Source organism: Macaca mulatta, chromosome 7 (genome assembly GCF_049350105.2).
Source record: "Macaca mulatta isolate MMU2019108-1 chromosome 7, T2T-MMU8v2.0, whole genome shotgun sequence".
In the NCBI taxonomy this organism is placed as follows: domain Eukaryota; kingdom Metazoa; phylum Chordata; class Mammalia; order Primates; family Cercopithecidae; genus Macaca; species Macaca mulatta.
Genome location: NC_133412.1, coordinates 51,882,090 through 51,900,973, shown reverse-complemented (window position 1 = coordinate 51,900,973; position 18,884 = coordinate 51,882,090). Strand labels below are relative to the sequence as shown.

The following is an 18,884-nucleotide window of genomic DNA, read 5'->3' as shown; positions in this document are numbered from 1 at the left end:
TTTCCTGAGACCCCTGTAAGGGCTCCTGTGGTGTTGGAGGTGGCTGGAGAGAACAGGCTGCCATAACCCTCCCTCCCTGAGAAAGCCCACTGGGGAATGTTTTAGGCATCAGGGCATCCCAGGGAGCATCTTCCAGGGACCCCTCCTACACCCTGCCCCCTCCTTCACCCTGCCCCGCCCTGGCTCTCTAGTCAGAAATTGCAGTTGCTTGGACAGCGGGGCTGACCCAGGACAAATGCATCTATTAGGCTGGTCTTCGGGGTGCTGGGGTGGGGGCAGGGGTGCTTCAGGGATAGGAAGGAGAGGCCTGTGCATTCCAGAAGTACAGAGGAACCTGGTGCCGGCCGCAGTCAACCCTGATGTGATGATCTGTCCACCAACCCTCTTTGATGTCTTGGTGCTGGCTGCTGTCTTTGGCCAGGTAAGCTCATGGTCTGGGCTCCTGGGGTCCCCTCACTGGGCCTGCCCACTGCCTGCAGGAAGAGGAGCCTACGGGCCAGTACTATCCTTGGCTCCCCCTTCGAGGTCATGGGTTCCAAGACCATTCCGGGGTTCCACCACTGCCAAGCATCAATGGGCATAGGAGCTGCTGGGGCTTTCTAGACTAAGACCCTTGCCTATCCCTGTGTTCCCCCCTGCAGTGGGGCTGCAGGAGTCGGCATCAGTCTCTGCCCTGCGAGCCTGCCCTACCTTGCCCTGGCAGCCCCACACCTGCCCTGGAAGACCCCCCACACCCACTGGCTCTGATTCACTGTAGAGCAGCCAGGGGCCCCGTTGCTCACACCCTCTGGCCTGAGGATGACTGGCTCTGTGGTTGAGTTCGGGGCGTCAGGGAGGGGGTGGGTCTTGCCCTCAGCAGACCCCATCCCCACTCTGACCCCTTTTCAGTCTTCCTCCTCTTGTGGGCGGTACCCTGGGGCCCTCCCAGCTCCTCATACCAGATGACTGTCTAAGTATCTAAGAATCAGTTTTTTAAACACCGACCTTGGATTGCTTCCTGATTTTTTCATACCCCCAAAGGGCCAGCGTTTCTCTTAGGACTGACAGTCTCTCCAGCCCTACTGGACCAGACCAGGCAGGCATAAGGGTGCCCCTTCCCCAGTCCTCTTTGGGGCAGGCTTTTGTCCCCTTCCTGCCACCTGGCAGCAGGACCCCAGTTTGGTGTCAGGAGGGGCAGCAGAGACTGCGGATCCCGGAGCTGTGCCTAAGTCCTCTGTGGGGTCTAGCTGTGTGTGCTGGGGGAGGCTCTTGGCCACCATTTCCCCCTCTGTAAACAAGACAGATACCTGTGGCATGGAGGGCGGGAGGCCAGTGTCAGTGCCAAGCACTTGGAGCAGGGCCCTGAGTGAGCATGGACGTGGGAGCAGGGGTGTTCCTAGACTTTATGCACCTTGGGGATGGGAGTGGGGCTCCCTGCATGGGTTGACAAGGCATTGCTTTCCCCTACCCCACCTCTGTCCCAGCCCTGCAAGTCCAGTCCTTGGGGGTGTAGGAGGGAAGAAGCCCCTGGCTGTGAGGCCTCGGGCTGGACCCTGGCCCTCTCTGGCTCTGAGTTCCTGGGAAAGTCAGTGGTGTTGGAACTCCGGATTCATTCCTCAGCGTTGAGGCACTGTCTGTGGAAGCCGTGGGACAAGGTGAAGGTGGGGAGAGGAGAGGCTTGGAGTTTGGGTTTCAGCAGAGGGATCAGCAGCGTGAGGGGTCGCCTGTGTGTAGAGGAAAGGGAGTGAAGGCCAGGAGTGAGGAATGAGTCTGAGTGCACCCAGGATGGTGCTGCGTCTCCTCCCACATCCACCTGGCCCTGGTCGAGGGAGAAGAAAGGTCACAAGACAAAGGGGAAACTGAGTTGGGTCCACACATGTCCTTCCAGGACCTGGAGGTGCCACTGTCTGGCCATAATGCAGTGGGAAGTTGGAGAAGGAAGATTCCCTCCCCACACCTCCTGTTCTCTGTCCCAGGTCTCCTGGCCCCCTGTGCACCTAAGTTCAGTCTCTGTCGGCCCCCAGCATCATTTCTAGGGTTGGTGGGAGGCAGCTGGGAACAGGCTAGGGGTTGGTGGAGCCTACTTGGTGGGTCTGCTTGACTGCCTGGGCCACTGCCCACGGTAGTGGGGAGCTTTTCTGGCACACTGGCTGCACCACCCAGGGCTGCCAATGACAGCCCCCAGGGAGTGTTTGCAGAAGGCCTTGGCAGTGGGGGTGGTGGACTCCACCAAGAACAAACACCTGGGGTGGGGTCAGGGAGAACCGCCCTCCACTTACCTGTCTGGAGTGTCCTCTGTACCGCACTGTGCGAGTCTACACTCCCAGGCTGAACACCCTGAGGGAGGCCCTCCACTTTAGCACCTTGACAAGAAGGGCAGGGACACTGGGATCAGGCCCAGCCCCCTGCCCCCAAATCCTGCAACCCCAGCGGGGGCTGAGGAGATGCTGTGCTTGGGTGGGGGAAACAGGGGTGTAAAGGGGCCTGCTCACCCCTCAGCTTGGCTCAAAGACTCAAGGCATCAAAGGCTCAGCCTGCCCCTCAAGAAGGAGCCCGAGCCCAGCCAGGCACTCACCAGGACAAGGGTGAATGTGATGAGCAGAAGGCCTAGAATGAAGAGAGCCATGGCATAGCTGGGGATGGAGGTGTCCAGGGGGCTGGAGGCTTTGGGGCTAGGAGTGCCTAGAGCAGAACAAGAAAGCTATGGCCAGGCGGGGCCCTGGCTCCCATACTTCTGAGAGGGCAGAATCTGGCCCCAGAAATTTATATGTCATGGACCAACCTCAAAAACATTAGCTAAGTAAAAAAGCCAGACATGAGACCACATATTGTATAATTCCATTGATTTGAAATATCCAAAAAAGGCAAACTGATAGATTCTGAAATGGGCTGATTTACGTCAAGAGGCAGCGACTCAAGCTCTCTAGACTACAGGTAATATATCCATGCAAAAAAATAAGGAAAAGAAAAGAAACTTGTATATAAATAAATGAAAATAATTCTTCTCCCTGATTATAAAGAAAATCACATTATTTTTGTAATAATTCAGAAGACAAAATGTGAAGATAAGTCTTTAATTTTGCCATCCAAACATTCTGGTTTGTTGCTTTTTATACTTTTTTATGCATATAAATATTTTTAAAAGTAGAATCATAATATGTGGTCTTTTGTCACTATGTTTTGGACATATCTCTATGGCAGTAAATATATCCTTGGCATCATCATTTTTAAAAGCTCGATGTATGTTAATCTAATCATTTCCACCCCTGAAGTAAATTTTCTTTTATATATATATATATATATATATATATATATATATATATATATATTTTTTTTTTTTTTTTAAATGGAATCGAGGAAACATTTTTGGACTGAATTCATAGAAGGAGAATCTCTGGAGGAAAATAACATGAAATAGTTCGAGGATTTTTAATAGAAATTTTCAAATTATCTTGAAGAAAAAATAGTTCAGTTTATACTCCCACCAACAGGGGCGGAGCTCCAGTTTCCCCCTTTTATTTGTTCTCTTTGCTGGTATTTAAGCAGAAAATCTCATTGTTTTCATTACGTTTCCTTGGTATCTAGTGCTTTTGAATCTTTTCTTTTCTTTTCTTTTTCTTTCTTTCTTTCTTTCTTTTTTTTTTTTTTGAGTTGGAATCTTGCTCTATCACCCAGGCTGGAGTGCAACAGTGTGATCTCAGTTTACTGCAACGTCTGCCTGTTGGGTTCAAGTGATTCTCCTGCCTCAGCCTCCCAAGTAGATGAAATTACAGGTGCCCACCTCCATGCCTGTGTAATGTTTTATTTTTTAGTAGAGACGGGGTTTCATCGTGTTGGTCAGGCCACTCTCAAACTCCAGACTTCAGGTGATCCACCTGACCTGGCCTCCTAAAATGCTGGGTTTACAGGTGTGAGCCACCGGGCCTGGCCTTTAATCTTTTCTATATGCTTATTGGCCATTTTTATTCTTGTTTGAAGTATGTGTTTCTCCATTGCTCTTTTCTGGCCAGCCTCCAAAGTCACATTTCACTTACTTTTTATCCTGCGGATTGAAAGCATTAAACTTAGTGATTTTAATGTAAATAGGAGCAGGACAGACTGTAATTATCTAGGTCTTGCTCTGTCACCAAGGCTGGACTGCATTGGCATGATCATAGCTACTGCAGCCTCGCATTCCTGAGCTGAAGCAATTTTCCTACCTCAGCCTCCCAAGTAGCTAGGACTACAGGTTTGTGCCACCATGCCCAGCTAATTTTTAAAAAAATTTTCTAGAGATGTGAATTTGCTATGCTGCCCAGGCTGGTCTCGAACACCTGACTTCAAGTAATCCTCCCACCTTGGCTTGTCAAAGTGCTGGAATTACAGGCATGAACTACTCCCGGCCTTAAGCTCATTTTGTTTGTTAGAGGCGTTCTTGGTATCTTTTCATATTTGAGGCTTTTGTGCTACTGCTGAAGTATTACACTCACCATCCTGGGTTACAGGTCTTTTGTTTGAATATTGAACAGATGGAAGTGTTTAGTTCTGCATCTTTGCAGGTATACAAAATGTGCCTAGGAGGACTCTGCTTTATATCCATTCAAAGTGAGAAGTAATACAGGAAGATTTTGCCTGGCTAGAGGCTGTGAAAGAATGGAGTATTCTGGTTTAATGCTATTAACTTGGAAGTACGAAGGTGAAAAAAATTCAACACTTGTATTTCCTGTTGAATACAATTTGAAAATATAGCCATTGATTCCACTTTTCTTCTCTAGTAAGTTTGAACATTCCAATCTACTTGGTGTTTTATTATAGAACTGCTAGTGTGCCTGTGACTTACATTGTGAAGATATGTTTTTAAAACTTGAGAGGTAAGAGGGTGTAAATGGTGTTGTATGAGATCAGGCTGGATGAGAACTGACATTGTAAATATACTTTTTAGACTGAATCACTGATTGCCACTTGTTTTCTTATTTAACTCATAAAAATAGAACACATTGGATGGAGGGTGGGAGCAGGAGGGAGATTTATGTCTTTTAATTGCATGTCATTGTTTCATATCAAGACCCAACATATGTAATCCCTGGCTTTGGACCTACAGAAGGAAACACGTTTTTCTGCCTGTTGTATACCAGAGGTTCTTGAACACCCAGAGGGTTACTGCAGCACAGATGGCTGAGCTTTACTCCAGAGTTACTGATTCACCAGGTCCAGGGTGGGGCCTGAGAATTTGCACTCATGAAAAGTTCTCAGGTTCTGCTGGTGCTGCTAGTCCAGAGACTACATTATTGAGAACCCTCTTGTCTACTAACTGTAAATGGTAGAACTCTAGAAAAAAGCTTAGTTTGGTGTGGGATAAGAAGCTCAGAGATTATGGAGCAAATCATGAAAGATTCAACCCTTGATCCCAGCACAGTGTGGAATTCAGGTAGCAATACACAGTGACATAACACAATTCTTGATTTTCATGATTGCAAGTCATAGCCAAGTATCAAGTGAGAAAATCAGTTTCATTTGCAAGGCTTAGAAAGGCCAGGTGATCCCAGAAAAAGAGGTCTTGTATTTGCTTTAAACTGGTAAAGAGTTTTGAGTGCTTATTAGATTGAAAGTTTTGTATTTTTCTATTTTATTTTATTTTATTTTATTTATTTTATTTTGAGATGGAGTCTTGCTCTGTTGCCCAGGCTGGAATGCAGTTGCTTGATCTTGGCTCACTGCAAATTCTGCCTACTGGGTTCAAGTGATTCTCCTGCCTGAGCCTCGTGAGTAGCTGGGATTACAGGTACACACCACCACACCAGGGTATTTTTCTATTTTTAGTAGAGACGGGGTTTCATCATGTTGCCCAGGCTGGTCTTGAACTCCTGAACTAAAGTGAACCACTGCACCCGATCCAAAAGCTTTGTGTTTTTAAAGATATTAGACATGTTTCTTGCTTTAAAAAAATCTTAATAATGTAGGAGAATAAGAGAAATGTTTTAAGAGAGAGAATTGCTTGTGCTTATTTTACCATATTGGAGTGTTGGATAATATAATCTGCTTCATTAATCATCAGACAAAATATGAATTTTACATTTTTATAGGATTTGTGTCTCAATAGAGATAATACTGGTAATTCTTGTACTCCATCTGAAGATGAATAATGTAGGCCAAAATCATAGACCATGCATAGAAGCTGGATAATGAAGACAGCTCTGGAGGAACATGTACACACACACACACTGACACACAAATATATAAAATATAAACACATATATAAAGTTTTAAAACAAAAGCCGGCCCATCCCCTCTCCGGGAGTATGCAGGCCCCGCCCCTTGCCCCAAGTGGGCGGGGACAGCAGTTGCATGGGCAGCTTCCCTTGTGATACCACAGGTTGCTATGGACACACTGCTGCCTGGCCACGCCTCCTTTCCCTTTCATCTTTCTCACTGACCAATGGGCTTGGAGCATGAAGGCCACGCCCCTTTTCTGTGTTCTACTGGGGCCCTGGTTACGCCTCCTGTGGCTCAGTCACACAGCTGACTGTTAGGTGACTGGAGGTGTTCCCTGATGTGGCCCCAACCCTGCCTCCCTCCCCACCCCGCGATGTTAGAAGAAACTCGAGAGAGCAAATTGGCAGCAGCCAAGAAAAAGGTAAAAAGCACCAGGTCGTGGCCCCCCAATCCAGCCAGAGATCGCCTCCAATGACAAGACCACTGCCAGAGTCCATACCACTCCTGAGACACACTGGGCTGGGGTCCCCAACCCTGGCACCTCTGGGCTCCCCCCACCAAAGTCCTGGCAGTCAGTCCCACTCCTTCAGCAAGCAGCCCAGCCCCTGCCCTCACCAATCACCCCAGGGTGACTTTGGGTGCGCGACCTCTGGGGCTCCCCACTGCATACTCAGCCCTCACATCCTGCCACCCCAAGCCCAACCTCCTTGGGTTCTTTGGGCTCACCTCTCCAAGGACGTGGGTCCCCCAGCCCCAGGCCCCCCCATTGCCATTTATCCCTGGGTGACTTTGAACTGGTGATTCCTGGGGTTCCCTGCTGCAGACTCTACTCTCCCCTCCTGCTGACCCAAGCTCCATCTCCCTGTGGTCTTTGGGCTGGCGTCTCTAAGGACCTGGGTCCCAGTCCTACATCCTGCTCCACCATCATGGATCAGCATGACTCAGCCACCACACTAATGTGGTTCCCCCCACCCCCAGGAGGAGTGGAATGTAGTGATGTCACAATCCCCCTATGAACTGTCATTACTGCTGCAAGACCAGCCTTTTATCTTACAACCCAGTCCCCTAACCATTCTCACCCAATTTCTGGTTCCTCTGGTCACAGCACAAATTTCCAGCTGGAATGAGAATGAAGACTATGGGACCTAAGAGGCAGAGGTTTCAGGCTGCCTTACTCCCGTCACATAGACATTGACAGCGTGAAAAGCCTACCCTTTGCCTATGAGCTCAAAATGTTGACATTATCTCTGGGTGGCAATGGGAGAATGGGTTGGGTTTGGTTTTCTCCCAGGTTTCTACTCAACAGAGAGACTTTAACTTTTTTTCTGAGTTCTCCACCTCACATTCTAATTCTCCATGGTTCTGGGACCAGACTGCACTTCAGTCAGTGGTCTCCGAAGTGACATTTGCTCATCTTCTGTGGAATAGATCTTGGAAAACTGAACTTGACAGCTTGAGTCTTACTCGTATCATCTCAACTTCGGTACTTTGACTGCCACAGGATAAATGTGGGAGATCTTTCTGAAGCATCAGTTTCCCTTGACTCTCTTGAGAGAGGAAGAATCCTTAATGTACTTAGGGATGACAGTCACATAGGTTCCTAAGAGCACACCAGACTTTTCTTTGAAATGAGACTTGGGTTGTCCTCTTTCTGATAAATTCCCAGATTTAACAAAAAAGTTGCCTTGTGGCATGAGGACACATTGATATAAAAGTTTGAGAGATACTGGTGCACTTATTCACACTAACAGACATGTGAGGATGTATGACTCTAAAGCACATAGTGTGCAGTTCTTGACTACTTAATGTTTACTTTTCTACCTCTGCCTCTGGTTTTGGTCCCTGGCAGCTGCTGATTTGTGGAAAACCCTGGAGCTTGGAGTCAGAAAACTGAGTTTAAGTTCCATTATTGCCCCCGCCCCCTTGCTTTTTAGCCATAATATCAATCCCTCTCAGTCACTAAGTGATTGTGACAACACCTTGTACAGTTGTTGGTGGCATTAAATCAGATGGTGCATAAGATTTTTTTGCAAAAACTGTAAAGGAGGATGTGGCTGTAGGGGCTGGTAGTCCTCATGAGTATGACTGCTCTTCTTTCCCACAGCTAAAAGAATATCAGCAGAGGAGCAGCCCTGGTGTTCCGGCAGGAGTGAAGATGAAAAAGAAAAATACTGGCCGTAGCCCTGAGACAACCACTTCTGGTGGTTGCCACTCACCTGGTGATGTGAGTCTTGGTTGGTCAGCTTCCTGGCGACAGGGGACCCAAGGGGCAGTAGAGGGTAATTGTTGAGTTTGTTGGGTACTGGTTAAGAATTCTGGGTTTGAATCCTGCCTCTCCAACCGCTAGGGATCTGACTTACGGCAAGTTGTTTGAGCTCTTTGGGCCTCTCTTTTCACATCTGTAAAGTAGGGGTAGTATTGTTTGACTTCCATTTTTGAAGATTAAATGAGATTCCTTGTTGTTGTTTTTATGTTAATCCCTAGTACTTGGCCACTGTAAACACTCAGGACACCCAGGAAATGGTGATTGCTGCTTGATTTTCCTCATCCCCAGTCTCAAGGGGATGCTGGGCCAATGAGTTCAGACACTTGCCATCAGGCTGTCCCTTTAGGAGTCACTGAAAGGGCTCCAGTGTGTGGTGAGGAAAGCCCCAGGCACTAGGAGTAAGAGAAGTTCTAACTTGCCACCAGCTTGCTGCGTGACCACAGAAAAATCACTTCTTCCCCTGGGCCTCAGTTTCCTCCTCTGTAAGATGATACTGGACAAGATCAGTGTCTTTCAAACTTGCTTTTTAGCTGGAGCCCCCTTAGTTCAAGTGAACCCTTACTCAGCAGTCTGGTTTTTTTAATGGAGGCGGAGGTCTGGAGCATTACCAGATTCATGGCCCATGCCCTGGGCCAGAGGAGAGGGGTCCAGTCAGTGTATTAAGAGCTGCATTGGTCAGGTGACTCTACTCTGTGACTACATCGCTCAGGGGACTTTTCCATCTATTTGTTCCTGCCCCTGGCAAAGCAGCAGGTGGCCATTTGGAAGAATGGCACAGGCCATGGTTTCAATCTCCTCTGCTCTTCTTCAGCATTTCATTTTCCTGAACCCACATCTTCCTCCTACCCTGACTTTCTTGTTTCTCTCTAAGCCACTTCTGTCTTTCTCCCTCTGCCCTTGTTTTTCCCTTTTCACCTCATGTAGATTCAGGACATTCTGAAGGTGCTGGTGTCCAACCTTCACCATTCCAGTGGGGTAGCGCTCCCCCATTGAACAAGTGGAAGGTGAGGCAGTGCCAGGACCCCTCTCTGGCATACTGTCTCCAGCTGTGCATGCCCCTGAGGCTTCTCTGGTTTGGGGAATACTTGGCCCCTGGCTTATTTTTATTTTGCCGGCACTATCCTTCAGCCTGTTTATGTCTGCTGCTTCTCCTGCTTGATTGATTGGGTTTTTTCCTTCCCTGCATCTTATATCATCTTGGACATGGTGAGACATACCTTAAAGTTTAAAAGTAGTTTGGGAATAATGTACAGAACAGGCATGTGGGATTTGGGGCTTTTTTTTTTTCTTTCCTTTTCTTCTTTTTCTTCTTCTTCTTCTTTTTTTTTTTTTTTTTTTTTTTTTTTTTTGAGACAGAATCTCACTCTGTCACCCAGACTGGAGAACGGTGGTGCAGTCTTGGCTCACTACAACCTCTGCCTCTGGGGTTCAAGTGATTCCCTTGCCGTAGCCTCCTGAGTAGCTGGGATTACAGGCATCTGCCACCATGCCAGGCTAATCTTCATATTTTTAGTAGAGATGGAGTTTCACCATATAGACCAGGCTGGTCTCAAACTCCTGACCTCAAGGGATCCAACCGCCTCTGCCTCCCAATGTGCTGGGATTACATGCGTGAGTCACTGTGCCCAGCCCCTTGCTGTTTTTTTTTACTTTCTCGATATCCATAACTGTAACCCATGTAAATTTTTTTTTTTTTTAATTTCTATTACCTCTGCATCATCTGCTACCCTGAAGGGTCTGGAGGTAAGATGCCCTGGGCCGAGGTGCAGTGACCCTGCAGGCCAGCCCTCCAAGCTCCTCTCACGGCAGGGGCTGCGTGCCCCTATGCCAGCTGAGACAGCCCACACACACACCAGCCCTAATGATTGTTCTCTCTACTTCTCCCCGCAATCATCCTTCAACTCCTCCTCTCTGCGTGCGCCTCAGAGCCGGTACCAAGAACTGGAAGTAGCCTTGGACTCAAGCTCCGCAACAATCAATCAACTAAATGAAAACATAGAATCATTGGTAAGAGTCCAGTGGGGTCCCTGATTCCACGCTGCCAATCCTGGGGTTTAGTTTCCTCTTGGGGCTCTGAAGAAAGGGGCTGAGGGCCCCTGGTCCAAAGGGCAGATGGGGAGCTGAAGCACCCAGGCCTCACCTGGGGGGACCCCAGAGTAAGGAGCATGCAGCATGGCTCTTCTGTCACTGTCCTCTTTGCTGACTCTCTGCTTCAGACATCCCTGCTCCAGTCCTTGCCACACACGGCCTGGGGTTGTCACCTCTCAGGAAAGTGAGGGTTGTCAGGGGCCCCGTATTTCTGCCCTGACTCAGTCCCTAAGTTGCTCTTTGAGTCTGGACAAGCCACCTCTCCTCCTTGGGCTCGTGTTTCCAGAGGAGGTAGAGGGTATCAAAGATCTCTTTAAGCTCCGACAGTCCGAGATTAAAATGCCCCTAGAATGGAAACCTCAGGGCCAAGGGCTCCCGTCTGTCCTTTTCTATCCTGTATATCTGCTGTGAAGACCCGTACCCGGCCTGTATGTGCTCAGTAAATGTTTGTCAAATGAACACATCTTTCTAAATCACAAGCTGGCGGAAAGGCGGGCCTTTCTCAGACTCCGTCTCTAGAGGTTTATGTTACTGTCCTTTTGAAAGAATCCAGATTCAGACTTTGAGTTCTGTGGCTGTGGGCAAAAACCCACAAAGACCCAAATCCTCTGTCTTTGGGAGCTTGAGGAGAGTTGATCAGTTCGTGTTGCCACTGGGTCTGAGAACTTTGCCTTTAAAATCCATTCCTGGTCCCTGCCTACAACTTCCAGGCTTGGGCAATAGAGTTGAGGGGGCCCCCCCTCAGTCACCTGAATTTGACTCTCCCCACAGAAACAACAGAAGAAACAAGTGGAACATCAGCTGGAAGAAGTAACGCGATTTCTTTGTTTGCACACAACATGACTGCTGGGTTTGGGGGGCACTCAGATGTAGAGGCGCCAGTCTCGTCTCACCCACTCCCAGCCTGGGGAAGAAGGCTCACCCCTCAGATTCCACCCCATACCCACAGGGTCCCTGAAAACCTGGTCCCATGGGTGTGCCTGTCCTGGGGCATTGGTGGCATGCTGGGGGCATGTCTCTTGCTGTGCCATCTCTGCCTCCCCCGGGTAAGAGCTCTGTCTTCCTCTTCCTACAGGAAAAGAAAGCAAACAATGACATACACAAAGCACAGACGGAGCAGTTAGAGGTGAGTGGAGGGTGGGGAGTTTTCTCCTGTCCTCCGGAGAATGTTTCCGTCTCTTTCAGCACTTGCTTGGCTTTTCTCCCAAACGTTCAATTCCAGACAATCAACATCCTCACATTGGAAAAGGCAGACTTGAAGACCACCCTTTACCATACTAAACGTGCCGCCAGACACTTCGAAGGTGGGAATCTGGGCATCCCATCATCCTTCACCCTGGCACTTTGACACTGGCACTTTAGGGGGACTCCTTTGGGCTCCATCTCAACCTCTGTCATTACAGAAGAGTCCAAGGATCTGGCCGGCCGCCTGCAATCCTCCTTACAGCGTATTCAGGAATTGGAGCGGGCTCTCTCTGCTGTGTGTACACAGCAGCGGGAAGAGGACAGGGTGAGTCCAACCAGCTGCCCCATCCCCTGGCAGCCTGGCTTCCCAGATGGAGGAGTGAGCCTAAAGGTCCCTTCTGCAGGATGCAGTGTCCTGCCCAGAAGGCAGCATGCTCATTTCTCGCTGCTTTTGTGTGTGGTTGTTAGAGGCAGCCTGGGGCTGAGTCAGCTGCTGTGGGTGAGTTGGGGGCACTGTGGGGAGCGAACACTGGATGCAGAACATGGAGGCCAAGTGTCTGCACTGCCCTTACCTGGCTGTGGCCTTGGCCAAGTCCCAGGTGGGGTATCGGGTACTTGTACTGTGAAGGTACAGAAGAGGACCTTTAGTATGTCACCATTTCTGTAGAGAGAGGAAAGATGTGTGTGTGTGTGTGTGTGTGTTTGTGTGTGTGTACTATGATAATATACATAAAACATGTCTGTTAGTGTAAGCATTCATTAAAAAACTCAGGAGAGAGTAACAGGGTGGCTGGGAGACACTTCCCTTCTGTACCTTCTGAGTTTTGAACTATGTGAATGTATCACCCTTTCAAAAAGTGAACAAAAGATTAATTTCCCCCTTTCTATCTGTGCCCCCACCCATAGCAAGAAAAAATGGGCTTAGAGAATCAGATACACCTGGGTGTTCAAATCTCAGCTCTGTCTCAGTGATCTTAGGCAAGCACTTAACCTCAAACACTCCATGATTTTCATCTACACAATAGAGGTTACCCTAAGAACTGTCTCATATGATGCTTGTGAGGATTAAATGGGATTGTTAGCATGGTACCTGGTAAAGCACTCCATAAAGTTTCAAACAGTGGTAGTAGTAATAGAAATAACCATTGCATTACTATCTCATCTCTCTGGGCCTCCATTAGCCAGCTGTAAATTCAATCTCTTTCCCTGTCCCTTCCAACTCTACTGAGTTCTTTTAAAAAGCAGGCCACAGGCTTGGAAATGCCTTGATCTTTACTGACCGAGTTGTATATTGAGCCTAGCCCTAGCCCTTTTAAGGGGCACTGCCCGGGCGACCCACATCAAAACTTCTCACTCTTCACCATCCAGTCCTCGAACCACAGTGAAGCCGTCCTCCAGCGGCAGTTACGGCAGACCTTAAAGGAGCGGGCGCTGCTGAACGCACACGTGACACAAGTGAGACTTTGCAGAGGGAGGGATGTGGAAGGAAGATGACCCCAGGTGACCAGGAGCAGGTGAGGACCAGTGACAGCCCTTCCTCACTTCTGTGCCCATTCCTGCAGGTGACAGAGTCATTGAAACAAGTCAAGCTGCAGAGAGACGAATATGCTGAACATATAAAAGGAGAGAGGGCCCGGTGGCAGGAGAGGATGCGGAAAATGTCGGTGGAGGTGAGACCTGAGCCTTCAGCTCCCACCTTACATGGGTCACTGGGTCTTTCTGGGCATCTGTAACATGGGACTAGTACAGCCAGAGGTGGTCGTGGATCTGGGCTTTGTGGAGGTGGGGGCAGAGAGGGAGATGGTAGCCTGTCCAGTCACCAGCCCCTCTCTCCAGGACCCTTTCCCCCTGTGCTTTGGGCAGGCTCGCACATTGAAGGAGGAGAAGAAGCGTGACATACATCGGATACAGGAGCTGGAGAGGAGCTTGTCCGAAATCAAACCCCAGATGGGTAAGATGGGGCTGGTGTGACCTGGCAGCAGGACGGGCATCAGAGGGCTGTGGGGTGGCTTAGGATGCCCCAGGGAGGTGGGTAGATGGAAGGGCTTTGAGGCAGAGGGAACGAGGTCTGTGCAGGGTTCAGGAAGTCTTGTCATCTCCATGAGCCTCAGGGTCCCCATCAGCAAAGAGGGAGGAGTGCCCGTTGTCAGCCACCCACGGTGCTATCTGACATGGCTGGGAAATTGGCTTCCATCGGGTGCAAGGAATCATTAGCAGTGAGGCCAAGTTTGGGAAGCCTGAGAGGAGCTGTGCATCAAGAGGAGGCTTGGTTTTTTTTTGGTGGGGGAGGGGTGGGAGGGGGAATCCAGAGGCCCCCATTGTCTGATTCCTTTCTCAGCTGAGCCCCCATCCCCAGCACCCCCAGCAGGGCCCTCTGACGTGGAGCAGCTACAAGATGAGGCCAAACACCTGAGGAAGGAGGTGGAGAGTTTGGTGGAAAAACTCCAATCCCAGGTGGAAAACAACCAGGCCTTGAATCTCCTGAGCAAGGAGCAAAAGGAGAGGCTTCAGGAGCAGGAGGAGAGGCTCCGGGAGCAGGAGGAGAGGAGGCTTCGGGAGCAGGAGGGGCTGTGTGAGCAAAAGGAGAGGCTTCAGGAGCAGGGTGAGAGGCTGCGAAAGCAGGAAGAGAGGCTGCAAAAGCAGGAAGAGAGACTGCGAATGGAAGAGGAGAGGCTGCAAAAGCAGGAGAAGAGGCTGTGGGATCAGGAAGAGAGGCTGTGGGAGAAGGAGGAGAGGCTACGAAAGCAGGAGGAGAGGCTGCGAATGCAGGAGAGGCTCGCACTCTCCCAGAACCAAAAGCTCGACAAGCAGCTGGCCGAGCCACAGTGCGGCTTCAAAGATCTGGTGGGTTGCCCCACCTGGGGAGGCTGCCCTCATCCCTAGCCCTCCAGGCCTTTGTTTCCCCACCTGTAAAATGGGGCAGAGTAACCCTCACATGACATGGTACTTCGAAAGGCACCTGTGAGCCAGAGCTCATCAGGCCCTGCTCTGATGCCTGTGGGGGAGAGGGGATGATTTTTCTAACCTGCCTCCACCTTCCTGGTGACCCGGGAGACAGACACCAAGTTCAGCGTTCTCCAGCTGCAGTGGATGGCCACTGATTGCTTCTCTCTGTCCAGAACAACGAGAACAAGAGTGCACTGCAGTTGGAGCAGCAAGTAAAGGAGCTGCAGGAGAAGCTGAGTGAGGTGAAGAAGACGGTAACCTCTGCCCCATTTAAGATGGGCTGGGAGGCGGGCACCAGCCTCTGGGGAGGGGCGGTCCCAGGCCAAAGGCAGCTCTAGCTGGAGGGAAGGTGACCTCAGCACCCTGCAGGGTAGCCCTATACCTGTTTCTTGCTTCCTGCCCTCTGATTTTAGAGGTGGGTAGCCCTGGGCTTCTCCCAGATCTGGACATCATCATTCCAGCTAGAGGCATGGAGCCCCCCCATCATAGGGGAAGAGACTGGTATAAGAGGTTCCTTATTCCCGGGGTGGTAGCTCATACCTGTAATCCCAGCACTTTGGGAGGCTGAGGCAGGAGAAACACTTGAGGTCAGGAGTTTGAGAACAGCCTGGCCAACATGGCGAAACCTCATCTCTACTAAAATTATAACAACAAAAAATTAGCCAGGCATGGTGGCACATGCCAGTAATCCCAGCTACTCAGGAGGCTGAGCCATGAGAATCACTTGAGCGTGGGAGGTGGAGGTTGCAGTGAGCTAAGATTGCACCACTGCACTCCAGCCTCAGCCACAGAGTGACACTGTCTCAAAACAAAACAAAAAACCCCCCTTAGATTCAAACTGGATTCGAGCCTTGGTTTCTCTGGTCAGCATTCAATTACTTTTCATCTCTAAGTCTCTGTTTCTTTAACTTCAAAAGGAAGTTAGCATTTTCCTTGCAGAGGTGCTGTGGATTAAATGAGAGAATACATGGAAAGCATTAGGCTTGTAGCACACTTAGCAGATGGTGGTTGGCTCCCTCTGCTTTTCCACCAGTCTGTGGCCTACAGTTTAAATGGTGGGAAGAAGGACCCAAATAAATGATATTTGAGGCTGGGGAAGGAGGCATAGGGTTCTAGGCAAGGGAGGAAGTTTCTTAGGCCTGGAGCAATGGGCCAGGGGCCCAGGCAGGTGACAGAGCCCCACAGTGCCCTCACTACCCTATTAATGGGCCCAGAATCTGGAAGCCAGCCACCACGTGCCCTCATGCCCAGGGCCTTCCTGCAGCTGGAGCTGAAGAGCCAAGGATCTCAGAGTCTGCACAGCAGTGAGACTAGTACCTGGGTCACCTGCAGCAGTACGTGGCCCCCTATCAGCAGCTGACCTCTGAGAAGGAGGTGCTGCACAGGGAGTTACTGCTGCAGACCCAGCTCATGGACCAACTGCAGCAGCAGGAAACTCGGGGCAAAGCAGTGGCTGAGATGGCCCAGCAAATCTGCAGGAGACCCAGGGGAGGGAGTTGCTGAGGACAGGGCCCCAAGGGGGACAACCTGGCATCTTCCGTGCCTTCTCACTCATTTTCCATTCCCTTAGGAGTACCTAGAAGCTGCTAGCCAGCAGAATCGACACCTAGAGGCCCAGTTGAGCCTCATGGCTCTCCCTGGAGAAGGTACAGGAGACCACTCAGGGGAAGAGGAGACAGCCCCAGGAGGAAGGGGGGACTGTCAGCAGCACAAGATGGAAGGGTTGGAAGAGACCTTTAGAAGAGCTGGTCATTATGCCAACCGGGTGTCTGCAATAAACTCAGCATGAATATGGTGACCTACTGGGAGCAGGGGGCCACCGGGTTGCCTAAGGATGAGTGAACTGGCCCAGATCAGAAAGGGAGCAGTTCAGAACTCCCACACTGACCGGTAGTGGGACTTCCTGGGCAATATAGCAAGATCTTGGTTCTTAAAAGGAAAAATAAAGAACAGCAGCTCATTCCCCTCTGGGGAGGGGCTGGCTCAGGGTTACACAGTGAGGGTGGGGAGAAGTGGGTCCGCAATACCTCCCTAGTTGGGTTGTCTGAGGACCCCTCTGGCCACCTCCCCACAGGAGATGAAGGACGTCATCTGGACGGTGAGGAGGAGGAGGCGCCTCAGCTGATGCCAAGCTTCCCAAAGGACCTGGAGAGCCAGGAGGCCACGGTGAGTCTGACTGTCCCTGCCCCACTTTGCCACCTTCCTCCGTGGTCCCTCCCAGACCCCCTTATGCTCTAGGTTTCCCCGCCTTCTGATTTCTCTGGACCCTCACCCCTTCCAGGCAGTAGTCAGACACCACTTCACCTGTGACCAACAGGTGCACTCTCTGAGACCCCAGGGAAGGGACTGTGCTCCACCTCCCTGCCCCATTTGTTCTGTGTATGCCCCTACAAGAATACTCAGCTCTCGCCTTCATGTGGCATTTTTCAACTCCACTGGAGCCACTGCCCAGGAGGAGCAGGCACGGCTATGTGGGCAGCGGAAGGTGCAAAGGCTGTGTTGCCTGCACCTGGCTCACCTGGTGGCCTCGACTTGGAAGGAGCCAGAGGCTGAGGCCCCGGCCCCAGGGACTGGGGGTGAGTTTGTATGTGGGGAGACCTACCGGGCCCTGCAGGGGGCCATGGAGAAGCTGAAGGTGAGCGAGTCCTGGCATGGGCCAAGAAAAGTGGGGGCGGGAAGGACAGGTCACTCCCGGAATGTGACCCCATTATTTTGTCTCCAGAGCAGCTTTATGGACCTCCCGAAGGAGAAGGCAGACGGGAAGGAGCAGGTGGAAAAACGAGAGCTTGGATTCATCCAGCTCTCTGGAGCAAGAGAGGGCATGAGTAAGCAGGAGGCCAGGGCATGGCATGAGGAGCTGCGGGGCCGTCAGAGGGGCCCCAGTGTCTGAGCCCTGTCCTCTTCCAGGAGAGTACATCACCATATATGAGAGCCATGGGGCAGTGCCAAACACTCGGCACCAAGAGGACATCATCAGGCTGGCCCAGAAGGAGGAGGAGATGAAGGTAGAGGGCATGCAATATCTCTATGGGGGTGGGGTGGGCATTGGCGCTGGTGCCGGCTCAGTCATGGCAGCTGAGCACCCCTCCCTGCAGGTGAAGCTGCTGGAAATGCAGGAGCCGGTGTTACTGCTCATGGGCCACCACGAGGGGCATGACAAATTCCTCCCCACTGCACAAAACTCTGCTGAGGAGCCCGCTCCAGGGGCCCCAGCCCCCCAGGAGCTTGGGGCTGTGGAGGAGCAGGGTGGTGAGTAGCGCCCTCAGGCGGGGTGGGCAGGCAGGAGCAGGGGAGGCTCGCACTGTGCTCAGACCCCCGCCTCCCTCTCTCCGAAGATCTTTGTGAGGTGAGCCTGGCCCACAGCGTGGAGCCTGCAGCGGGAGAGGCCAGGGAGGGTTCTCCCCGTGGCAACCCCACCGCAGAGAAGATCGTGCAGCTGCTTCCTGTAATGCAGGACACCCAGGAGCACCCAGGCTTGGCCAGCAAACCCTGCGTCCCTTTCTTTTACCGGGCAGCGGAGAACAGGGAGATAAACATCATCATCATCTGAGAGCTGGTCAAGAAATTTAAAAGCAACAACAACGAAATGTGGTTAATCTCCTATGCAATTCATTTACTTCATTTGAATGTTAGAGCCCCTCATGTTTATTCGTGTTTCTAATTTAGAGTTTAAATTTATTTATAAAAAGTTAAGGGAGAGGGCTCTTTCCCTGATGTTCACTCTGGCATCCTTTAGCATTTTTGTTTTTTTATCTGATAATTGTAAGTTATTCGCATGCGTATCAAGTTTGCCATCGGGTGGTGGGAGTTCAAACAAAAAGACCCCCTATTTGTACAAAACTATTCTTGCTGGTTTGGAATAGGCTGCCATGCTTTTTTTAAATGTTATTGCAGCATGTATCTTCTTTACAGCATTCAGATAAAATTTGCTTATGTTCTGCTATTATGTTTGATTGAATCCTAATCACAGTGAGCTCTTCATTAGCTCAATATGTGGTTTGCCCTCAAATGCGCACTGTTTCTTACTTTGTAATATGCCCCTGTGAGCACTGACATTTAGAGTTGTTTATAGGCCGAGAACTGGAAACAGCTTTCCCCCTATTTTCTGTGTATTGGGGATGGGAGTAATAATATTTTGGGGAGCTTTTTAAATCTCACAGAAGAGGAAAGTGGCCTGCTCTGGCAGGTGTGTGCAGGATAGAGTGTGTTTCATTTGTTCTGGTGCCAG

General features: G+C 50.4%; 1 protein-coding gene across 1 annotated transcript; it reads left to right on the top strand.

Moving 5' to 3' along the window:
• The first annotated feature begins 6,508 nt into the window (after positions 1-6,508).
• LOC706794 (golgin subfamily A member 6C-like) lies at positions 6,509-18,599 on the top strand. The gene is made up of 18 exons (XM_028851113.2): positions 6,509-6,592; positions 8,276-8,395; positions 10,364-10,444; positions 11,297-11,335; positions 11,601-11,651; positions 11,748-11,829; positions 11,929-12,035; positions 13,079-13,165; positions 13,273-13,380; positions 13,574-13,661; positions 14,049-14,554; positions 14,830-14,898; positions 16,227-16,302; positions 16,731-16,822; positions 17,379-17,481; positions 17,564-17,661; positions 17,752-17,905; positions 17,992-18,599. The coding sequence occupies exons 1-18, from the start codon at positions 6,509-6,511 to the stop codon at positions 18,204-18,206; spliced, it is 2,160 nt and encodes a 719-aa protein (XP_028706946.2). The 3' UTR covers positions 18,207-18,599.
• The last annotated feature ends 285 nt before the right edge of the window (positions 18,600-18,884 follow it).